This window comes from Bombus impatiens, unplaced genomic scaffold (genome assembly GCF_000188095.3).
Source record: "Bombus impatiens unplaced genomic scaffold, BIMP_2.2 scf_0210, whole genome shotgun sequence".
NCBI lineage: Eukaryota > Metazoa > Arthropoda > Insecta > Hymenoptera > Apidae > Bombus > Bombus impatiens.
Genome location: NT_176629.1, coordinates 129,849 through 141,492, shown reverse-complemented (window position 1 = coordinate 141,492; position 11,644 = coordinate 129,849). Strand labels below are relative to the sequence as shown.

At 27.2% G+C, this 11,644-nt stretch overlaps 2 protein-coding genes across 7 annotated transcripts; both read left to right on the top strand.

Moving 5' to 3' along the window:
• Positions 1 to 5,707: 5,707 nt before the first annotated feature.
• LOC105680502 lies at positions 5,708 to 8,384 on the top strand. 4 transcript variants are annotated; one of them, XM_033319759.1, is made up of 6 exons: positions 5,709 to 5,944; positions 6,041 to 6,379; positions 6,507 to 6,884; positions 7,019 to 7,265; positions 7,494 to 8,126; positions 8,204 to 8,384. In XM_033319759.1, exons 3-6 carry the CDS (start codon positions 6,598 to 6,600, stop codon positions 8,327 to 8,329), a joined length of 1,293 nt encoding a protein of 430 aa, XP_033175650.1. In that variant the 5' UTR covers positions 5,709 to 5,944; positions 6,041 to 6,379; positions 6,507 to 6,597; the 3' UTR covers positions 8,330 to 8,384. The 4 variants fall into 4 exon arrangements, with proteins under 4 accessions (XP_024222083.1, XP_033175650.1, XP_033175651.1 ...); XM_033319760.1 differs by having other exon boundaries at positions 5,709 to 6,379; positions 7,494 to 7,671; positions 7,738 to 8,126; XM_024366315.2 differs by having other exon boundaries at positions 5,708 to 6,379; positions 6,598 to 6,884.
• A 121-nt stretch (positions 8,385 to 8,505) lies between these two features.
• Positions 8,506 to 11,150, top strand: LOC100740169 (non-homologous end-joining factor 1). Of its 3 annotated transcripts, none has more exons than XR_004461362.1 (5): positions 8,506 to 8,994; positions 9,113 to 9,431; positions 9,506 to 9,662; positions 9,746 to 10,574; positions 10,655 to 10,686. XR_004461362.1 is itself a non-coding variant. In XM_012383324.3 (5 exons), the coding sequence occupies exons 1-5, from the start codon at positions 8,755 to 8,757 to the stop codon at positions 10,834 to 10,836; spliced, it is 1,131 nt and encodes a 376-aa protein (XP_012238747.1). In that variant the 5' UTR covers positions 8,506 to 8,754; the 3' UTR covers positions 10,837 to 11,150. The 3 variants fall into 3 exon arrangements, 2 of the variants coding, with proteins under 2 accessions (XP_012238747.1, XP_012238745.1); XM_012383324.3 differs by having other exon boundaries at positions 9,749 to 9,981; positions 10,655 to 11,150; XM_012383322.3 differs by having other exon boundaries at positions 9,746 to 9,981; positions 10,655 to 11,150.
• Positions 11,151 to 11,644: the final 494 nt, after the last annotated feature.

The window sequence follows — 11,644 nt, the reverse complement described above, 5'->3', positions numbered from 1 at the left end:
AGCTTATCTTCCAGGAATCATTATTATACGATAATATAGATTTGTTTCTAGTGTTGAAACTTCATCCCTTTTTACTATTATTATTATTATTATTTTCATTACGAAGAGTTACATTTTTATAAGATAAAATACAAAAAGATCCGGAGAATCACTAAGCAATTTCACGCGTACACGCCCACAAACTTTCGAAAATTTTCTCGAAAATCAAGACACGAAAGAAAACTTATGTATTTCACAACTTTCGTTTAGCGTTGAAGCAAGAAAGGAAAGAAACTAAACAGAATAAAAAGAAATTAAGAAGAATAGCAAACAAATATAATCATATATCGTGAATATAACTTTCGATAGGACTGAAAGATGGCATTTACATTATCAATCTAATATATCAATGATAAAACAGATAAATATTTTAAAGGATAACGCTTGAAACAAAATATTTGTTAATTAATAAAATTGAATTATTTATATAAAAAATAAGAAAAGAACTAAACATTTGGTTCAAAATTAATCACAGAAGTTCCAACTTTATCTATAGTTAAATATATATAGCGTAAAATCATTTTGACTAAATTCAACGAAGCCAATAATACTTGCTTCATCTTTTTACGAGACATCATCATAAACATCAACGATAAGTTTGTCACAGTTATCATCATAAGATGACAACTCATATTTATTATTTCACAACGTACCAATATTCTGTGACACACATTATAATATGCTGTTTCAGGCCACAATATTCCTCGGAACAACAGTTGAGAATTTCTATTATAAGTTGAAAGCTGTAACGAATTTATTGCCAATGGACACATGGCAGCATCCTGTAGAATATGCTTTAAGCATACATATTATCCTGTTTACTATACTTGCCTTAAAAATAGCATAGTATATAACATAGTAACATTTGTAAATGTATTTAATAAATAAAAACAATATTGTCTGTGTAATATGTGTGTGGAATTTTCTGTAGCTAGCTAGTCCAATAAAGAATTTAATTCTCTTGTCAAGCGAATTAAATTAATTCTGTTTTTAAATAATTATTTATATACTAATCTTTTTATACTCTTACAACAGTTTATGTATAATATAAATATTACTTTTTTATATTTACTTGTGACGTATATTCATCTTCATTTGTTATTTAAATATTATGTTATTATTGCATTTTAACAATGAAATAGTGCCAAATTAATTCATCTACATATATATCATTTGTTCGTTGAATTTATTCCTCCACATTCTGATTTCGCGCTGGTTTGAAGCGTGCATTGGATGAAGTCTTTCGACGCTTTCTCCGGGATATATTAGAAAGTACAGACTACAAGAGCGTAGCTAAAAAACCACAAATACGATTAAATACCGTAGATTACTGGCACATAAAATAGTTTGCGAAACTTCGAATGATCAATGATGCTTCGCTTTAATGTCACTAAAATACCTAAGCATTCTCGATTTGCTTTGCATATTTAATAACAAATGAATACAATCATTATAATTATGCAAAATGATCTATACTGTTAAACACCTACCGACTACTGAAGCAAATGTTTTTATTAGAGTATTATGATGATTTTTTGAAATAGTTTCCATAAGATTTATTTTTTGATTATCGACCAAATAATCGAACTTAAGTTAAGCTTCATTAACCTTAAATGTTTATCTATTGCAATTCTCAAATTGTATTTGAATCGCGTTATTGTCTTCATAAACAAAAAGAAGTTTAATATTTTAATAAAAGCTCTGGCGAAAACTTGAAATGAAAACTTACACGCATCAATAACGATCATTTCATGTTTTCCTTAAATTTAAGGAATTTGTTAACGATAGAAAAATACGATTGGGTTGAAAATAACTTAAAGAGAGTAACAGAATTGAAGGTGCAAAAATATGTAAAATATCCAATATAAGATAATTCGTTATAATGTTTAATAGATGAAACAAATCTCTAGAAATATGTATATGAAAATACATAAAATATCTAAAGTATATCCATTCACAGTCTACTAATCACAACGCAACTCCTATACTATTTAAAATATATCATCGCGATGAATTACGTAAAATGAGTAGAAGTTATTACTTACCAACTCCATTCCACAGGCATAGCGCCGCAATAACGATGGTCAATCTGACAAACATCGCGCTACATTGGTCTACGATACGTGAAATGTCAACGGGACCGCATTCAACTCGCCGATACATGGTTCGATATGTTCGAACCGAGCCACGGTAAACCGAAACACTTTGATAGTTAGTTCCCTCGATGACATTTATCAAATGGTTGCACGACCAATTGCGTCTATACAAACACGCATTTGTCATTTATACAAACGCATTTGTTGTTATTCTTTTTTGCGATGACTTGTCGATTTCTTCATACCTGATGCCGATCACTAGGTACGATGTGGAACATTTGCAAATCCGCGCAATACGCATTCCTCGATTATTTACAACAAACGTTTCCTTCTTTGAAAATCTCGAAACAATTTTTACACATGATTTCTTTTATGTTTTATGAACTTTTCACTTGTAACCGCAATACACACACGCTTCTGTGATGAAATTTACAAATTCGAATCTTTTTAGTTTAATTAATGTAAAGTATTAAAATTTTGTATTTTATTAGTCACATAAGTTGAAAACACCAGCTCAAAAGTTTCACCCAAGTTAGAATCGCCGCGTTAGGTATCTGTCGACCGGTCGGAGCACGCAAAGTAGCCATCGACTTTCTCTCGAGTCGGATAATTAACCGGCACAGGTTTTTAGAACGACTACAGCAAAACACCAATTACGAATGCACTGAATGCAATTGGCAAATCGTCACTGATGTGAATTTCGAAAAACGCTTGGAATCTATCGACCTCGATCGGTGCCGTAATAGGCATCAACGTCGTCTCCAAGCTCATCACGATTCTCGTTCACCTTAACGCGGACAACATTATACTTCTGTCAATCGGTTTCTCGATCACTTTATACTGATTTTAAATTTAAGAAAAGAATTGACAGTTTACTGGTTGGATCATTGAGCCAAATTTGGGGAACCGATCTTGCGCATCTTTGAAATGAAATTGTTCGCGTTTAGAGCCTTTCGACTCCGCAATGATGCCGCTCGCGGATCAAACTGACTCTACCTGCGGCGCGACGCGATCTGTTCACGAGTGCCGCGGCAGCCATGCCGATCAAACTGTAAGAACGCATGCCATTGGCGTAGTATCTTGAGAATCGTGTAGTGCACTTTTCCCTCGATAGTTGTTTAGTCAAACAGTTCGATTAATTCTAGCCTAGGGAACTATTGTTATCATGAATATTTTAGGGAATATTTAATTTTAATTTCCTATTTATATATAATAATTAAAGTAACTTGAAAAGTAAGACCGTTTATATAACTTAATAAAATAATGTAGTATGCAAATTTAACTTATAAAATAACAAACGTAAAATATCTATATAAATCAAAATTGATCCATTCTTTGTATTCGAAAGGTTAAGATTTATTATTCATTTTATCCCTATTATCCTAGGTTTTTTTAAGTTTGGATAATCTTTAATTAAAAATTACTGCTTTAAAAATATTTCGTAAAATTTAAAATTTATTTCAAATGAAATTAGAAGTTTAATAAGTTAGCTTTCTAAGTTGTGAAAATAAATTTTTAGTAGATTGAAATGACAGATAAAATGGTTTATTTGAAACAGTATTAATATTTCTAAAGTATTTAATAAATACTTAAAAAATTTATGACCTATTTCAAATAGACAATTGAATTGAATGATTAATTTATTGAAGAAAACATATTTTTTATTTGTAATGTAAAAAATGTGATTTAAAATTATTAATAAGTTTAATAATTAAATCAATTATTCTATATATACACGTATACTGTAATATACGTATAATGTATATAATATATATATATGTATGTATATATATATAAGTTGATAAAGATTTTATTATTTATATATTTTTATATTTATAATTTTACGATTCTTTATATATTACATTTTAATAAATATGTTCCTATATTTATAATGAGACTTCCTAACCAATTTAAACGACGTATTAAAGTATTATTTCTAACTAAAAAAAAAGATTTGATTTTTATATACTTTATTTATGCGGTATTTATAAAGTGGAAAGTTCTATCGATTTCATGAGAAAAATTACAACGAAGTAAATTAAATTTAATTATTACTGAAATTATTAATAAATTTGTCTCTTTTTCCTAAACAGTAATGGAAATTTAAACAATGTCTATTGCTTTATATATAGTCTAAAAATTTGTAGATATATAAATGTATAATAGATTCAAAGAAGAAAAATAAAATTTATTCAATTCTACTACAAAAATTGTTTAGCTGTGGCCACACCGTAATTCTGTTTTTAACATATCTTATTAGCACTCACTGCTTTTCACTTCAACTCGAAATTCATTGAAAGACGAGCGATTCACAGAAAGAAAGACAGTCGGTAATTCCTGGAAGTCACCTACCCAGGTAGTTACAGATATAACGCATCAACCAATCACAATTAAATGGGTAATGTTGTATGGGTACTGTTATTGTTGTATGTGTTTACTTTCATTACTTATTTTTTCTTAATATTTTACAATATATTTTAAGAGCTTCACAATTTTTTGTTTAGTCTCATATAACTTAAAATAACATATTTCTATCATATAGAAAAATAGGGTAATATATACGAATGTTAAATATTATATTAAATGGCGTTAACGTTTAAAATGTTGCATAAGTTGTTCACATGCTATATTTTCTGTCACGGATAAACACTGCTTTAATTAAGATTCCGTCCTGCACACGGTAATATAAACTTCTGGTTCAGGGCACTTCTATACTGAAAGCATTGACGAAACCGTCTGTTTTTTGAATCGAAGATCAGATGGAGAGGAAAGAAAGGTGTCGTCCTACGCATGCATGATACGTACATATTACATAGATACTATAAATGTCTCAAAGACGATCATGTAAGCAGGTCTCGACACTCATGTACTAAAACCTAGAGAAAACCGACCGAAAATTCAATCGTGACTAGTTGCGAAAAATCAACATGGAAAGCAAGAAAGTTCTCGTTCTGCGCATGCGTGATATGCTATAAGTGTCAGATAGAGACACTCTTTGTCTGCCTCGCAAGAACGAGAACTTTATTGTCTTCAATGTTGGTTTTTTAGCACTTAATTTTCGGACGGTTTTCCCAACCCGGTGTTGAGACCTGTTTATACGATCATACATACGATCATTCATCAGTTCTCACCTGTGGTCAATGTCGCAGAACGAGATCTTTTCTTGCTCTCCATCATGATTTCTTCGGCTCAATAGACAGACTAGTTTCCCCTAGCGAGAGTCCAGATTTGTTTATATGACCATAGTCCTGCAATCTATATTCAACAGGCAGCAATTAAATTAATCAAAGAAGATAGAACGACTTTTACATGTAATAAGCCATATAGTAAATGGATACCTATATTGTATGTGTAATCAGGAGTCGATTAAACAAAATATTCTAGAAATATATAAGTGTCATGTATTTTTTACATTTTTCGAAAAGCACTTCTTTTTCTTCAAAATAAAGTTTTGTTAATATACAATTATATAATATATTATTATATAAATATATTTAAACTGATTTAAAAATTAATTTTAACTGTAAATATAAATATTGTTTTACATGCAAGAATATATAACTTTAAAAAAATAGCTGTAAATCTCTCAGTCTTATAAGTAAATATAAAAGTAAAATAATTTTCATTTCTACAATGAAGAAATGTTACCTGAGAAATATACAATACTATAAATCAGCAAGATCCTATAGCTGTACTTTTATAAAGAAACTAAAACATATATTAAGCCAACCAAAATTGGAATTGTGCATTGAAAAATCATAATATATAAAAGATAACATGTAGTTTGTCATTATATGTGCTCCTTTATAGTGAGAAATTACTATTTAAAGTTTTAAATACTAAGTACTATTTAAATACATTGTAGGAAGTTTTTTACTAATACACCATTTTCTCTTTTTTATCAGTAATATATGTCTATTATGATTGCTATAAATTCTTATTAAGCAAAAAGACTTATATTTTCTATACACTATACGTGTATTCTATTAGTTACGTTAATTCCCAATTGTACTATCAATGTGAACACAGCAATTATGTTCTTAATTCTGTAAAAAATATGATTTTATTTTGTTATACATTTTGAACGATATAAACATAACCTTCTTCAGGCGTTAAAGTCTCAAAATTAATTGGTAACTTTGAGATTTTGTAATGTAATGGATGTTTCTAAAAACCAGCAGAGATACAAACATTACACATGCCTGTGTTTTTCAGTAATGGGACAAAGAAGATTTAGAGTTTCGGTAATTTATAATGCTATTTTTATTATGCTACTATTATTTATTTGGTTACCTGCTATGTATATATAGCGTTTCATTGTAAATCACTTTATTAACATTTTTTTTATTTCTTTATGATATACATACACAGTATTGAGAGATATAAATTTATACATACGGTAAAACTGATATTTATATGTAATTTAACAATTATTGGATAATTTACTAATCATCACTTTGAGATGGGTGTTCTTATTGCTTCTCCGGAAGCAGGAGATGCATCAATTAACATTATACCGCAAATGAAGAAACATTCTGCTATTTCTGGAGAACCTGCTACAAGTTTCGTTTCCACAATACCAGAAAGAAATGCTACTAATCAAACTGCTCTAATGGGTGTATCGAATTATAATACCACTAATAGTATGAGTAAAGATGCATACAGACACACAGTTTTAATGGAAAATAATGTTTTTGATAAGATGTGCAATTCCACAATTAATGATACCTGCCAATTCCCCTATTATAGGTTACACCTGTTATTATATTTTGTTTATATTTAACTATTTACTTTAATTGTTAGGTACATATATAACTAATGCCTATAAATATATATGTATATAATATAAATATATATATATATATTTATTTATTTATTTATAGGAGCAATAGAAGTGACAGCAAATACTCTGATGCAGTGTTAGTAAAAGATGTAGGTGTATCATGTATGCTTTTAAAGCAGAATACGTTTGAAATACAACTTCCTCAAACAAAAACTCTGATTAAGCATCTTAAGAAAGAATACAATGATTTAACTGACATTGCAAATAGAATAACTACATATACAAAAGATATATTAAGTCATTTACCAAAGAAAAATCAAAGAAAGCATCAGCTTCTTAAAAATTTGGTATGTAATTTGTAAATACTTTGTTATATAATTTATAATTCTTATATACACTTAATAAAAGTAATATACACAAAATATACATAAAACTCTTATATAAGCAATAATGTGTGTATATAACTATTTTTGTATTAGATTTTTTTTTAATATAACTTAACTGTCTTAACTTGTGAATGTTTAATTCATATAAAATACAGAAAAATAATTTATATATGTCATTATATTTTATAGGCTGCTTCAAAACATGCAATAGCATCTCAGTATGTAGATAGTAAAGGTAATCTCTGTTTAAAATTGAGACTTTTTAGTAATGCTGAAACCCAGTGTATGACTGAGCAAGTTGTTAAGGATTTTGACAATACATTATGCAAAAGCAAATATATTACGAAGGAATTGCACAGTAAAAATTGTAATTATTACAATTATTTTGTAACAAATTTAAACAAAAATAAAAGTTTTATGCATATGTATGTAGCAAAAACACGAATCTTGGATAAAGGTCACCCAACACTTGAAGAGAGAAATATGAAATTAAAATATGAACATGACACGTCCATTCAGCGAAGGAATGTGGAAACAAACACTCCAAATTCAGCATCATCTAGTATTTCTTCAATTTGTAATCATTTAATGATGAGAAAGAAAAAAACATCAAAAGAATTGTTAACCCCCAAATTAGAAAAACGTGATGACATACATAAACATGGCATAGTTGAAAGATTCAGTGATGATAAACACTACACAAATCAGTTAAAGTTAAAAAACCATAGTCCAGTTACATTTACTAATTGGAAAGAAATTTCAAAATCGAAACAATCCAAAAATAAAACATTGTCTATCTTTCCTTATGAATCACAACAAATGGTTTGTTCAATAATATAATTTTGGAAACGAAACTTGTAACGTGATTATAATTTATAATTATCACTTTCTAATTACAGGTTAACGCGAAAAACAAAATTAAACAAGGAGAATTTATTAACTATAACACAGTTAACAATATATCGAATACAAAGTTTCATACAGTTAATATCCGAATTGTGAAAAAAAGTAAAAAAAATGTATAACTTGTCTATTTTTCATATCTCGATATATTCCTATATAATAAATATTTTTATACTATTTTAAATTTGTTCTACCTCCTCTAATTTTAGTACTTTTAATTAATTTTTATTTATTTTTACATTTAGTAAATATTACTCTTTAATATTTTTTGCGTAGTTATTATCTGTTTTTGTATATGTATACACTATGCATATAAATATAGATATTTTGCAAAGCGATAGTTTGGTGGATGTAATAGTGCAAAATGTATTTAAATCTTATCAAGTAAAAAGAAACATACGAGTATTTATAATATGTAATGTACAGAAAAATGTACGTTATCAGAACGGAAAAACTGTAATTTAAGTACAGACATTTTTGAAGAAACTGAAACACTTGATACAGAAAGATAGGTTATGTTTTTGCACGTTAAAACGCATTATGATTTATGCTTCAACAATTTTCTAACGATATTCTAATCTTTTCCATTACTCTATTAATAAAAACAAACAGCATGATTTCTGATGAATATAAACAACACAATACATGGAATAACATAAAAATAAATAATGATATTTACATGGTTTCTGTTACACAAAAAGATGACATAATTAAAGTTTTCCTAACTAATCTTATTGAAATATGGATTGATACATTGACAAAAGAAATTATTTTGGATAGATGTCGGGTAATTATATATCTATGCAATATGTACTTTATAACATTATATTACATTCTGAGTAATTTTAATGTATTATTTATTATGAAACAAGATGAATTAAATTCCATTTAATTGTTTCTTTTAGAAGTTAAATCGACTTTTAAATATTGAAGCTCTTGATTATAATGACATTATATTAAATATTTTGAACGATATGTCAAAATATATTATCAATGCAACTGTGGAACATATCGAGTTGCAAGTTCAAGTAGAACGTTGTTTAATGAAATTTGAACTAAATTTAACAAAAGGAACATCAGAAGATTTTTGGGATTTTGTAACTAAACCTCTATGTATATCATCGATGGAAATTATTCATCAGCACAAATTTCTTTTAGATTTAATGAGAAGGAAAGATGAAGAAATTGCTGAATATAAAGCAGAAGGTGCAAAATTAATAAGAAGTATGTTTCTTTTGACATATTATGTTAAAAATATAATTTTAATATAAGATTTCATGCTTTGTTAACTGATACAGAGAATATTGAAACAAAACCTTTTAAAGAGGAACAGTTCGAAATAACTATTTCTAATCCAAGTATTATTGACTGCACAAATGCATTCCAAACCATGGTGAATTTTTATAATAAACTTAATTTATACAAACGTAGTACAATTCCTAGAGAATCTACAAGGTATTACTGAGCAAAACATTATTTCTTTACAGAAAATTTAAAAAGTTGCAATAAAAGTTTATCTAACTTCTGATACATTACAGCAGTAGCAGCATTAATGATGCTGATGACATGCACAAAATGGAGCAGAATATTATTAGTTCTGTTCAGAATGACGATAACAGTATGTATAAACATGAGGATACTTTTATACACAAGAGCACAGAATGTATACATTCTGAAAATAAACAGCAAGACAAAGATACAACTAACAAGAAAATAATTAAGAATAAAACAGGAACCACAAATATGGTACATAGGCCTAAAAAGTTAAAAAAAGGTTTGAATGATTTTATATTGTGAAGTATAACTATCTAAAATATAAGAAAATATTTTAAATACATATAATATTCAGAGGAAAGGCTAATTAATAAGGATTGTTATTTAGAATACTTTTCCCCTCCTACATTTATTAGCTTAAACAATAATTAAAACAAAATTAGAAAAGATTAATTATAGTAAAAATCTTGATATATATATGTGTGTATAATAAATATATACAAAATGGAGTACCTATAATAGATTAATTTGTTCAAAACCAACGACGTACCATGTACGTCCTAAAATTCTGGGCTATTTGCACAATACGACCAGTGATGCATCATATACACTTTATAATGAAATTAATGTTATCATTAAGTATTTAAAACGCTATTAAAGAGAGGTAACACCATGTCGAAAGGACAACCAGGAACATAGAGATTTATAGACACAATGAAAATGCCCTTCCACTAAAAGATAAATGAAAGAAGTAAGAAATCATCATAGGAAATAATGATAATGATGATGATGATAATATGCAAGACAGCAATGTAAATTACAATAAAATTGATAGTGAAAGTAGCAGAATGACATTAGGACAAGATAATGGAGGTGATGAAAACTTTCGTCTGAATATTATTGATAATATTTGTTTGAAAATTACTAGAAAAATATATGTCTTATTTCACTAGAACCTGAACATCTACCTGAAATGTTACCCAGACGAGAAAATAAAAAGATAAAACGGAAAAGGTGTCGACAATGCACTGTCAATGGTTTACGGAAAGAAACTAATTACTACTGTTCTGGCTGTAGAGATAATCCTGGTTTGTGTTTAGGCAAATGTTTTAAGGAATATCATAAACTTACATGATATTTAACATTAATTTATAGGTTTTAACTCTACTTATTACTTTTACCTACTTTTGCACAAAACAATGACAATAATTTTGTCATTTAACATACAGTTTTCTAACCTTTGCTATCTTTTAATATCAAAAAATTCCAAATGATATTATTTTTCATTTTAATTATATTTACTTACAAAAGTATATTGACTGACGAATATGATACATCATTGGTTCTTTGCATCAATCATTTGTTGAGTAGTAACAGATTTTAAAGCAGTAAACTATGTTTTATCTTCTTTTTTTATTTTTACTTAAAATTTTTTTTCTTCCTCTCATTTTGTTAACACAAAAAATTTCTGATATACAAAATTTACATTATAAAAAGATATATGTATGTATAGAACCTGATTTCAAATGAATTAATGATAATTAATTTTATTTGTATATATAAATTATTTATAAAAATCTAAAATATAATTAAATAACATTTAATTAATATATATAGAATTTTAAGCCTTTTCTCTGGATATTACTTCAATTGTATATTTATATATCTATAAATTTGTTATTTTGATGTAAAATTGTACATATTGGAATATGAAATATGAATTTGTTACTTCAGAATAAGAAGAGTGAATTGCATATATGATTTACAAAAATAACTATTTTATTAAAAAAATAATATATAATAATAAATATACTAATTATTTATGTAAAATTTATACGAAAAAGAATATATACATATAGAAATATAAATCATTTATTATCTATATTGCCTGTGTCTTTTTGTTTACTATTTATTTGTTATACTAAAAACGATAATCTACTTTT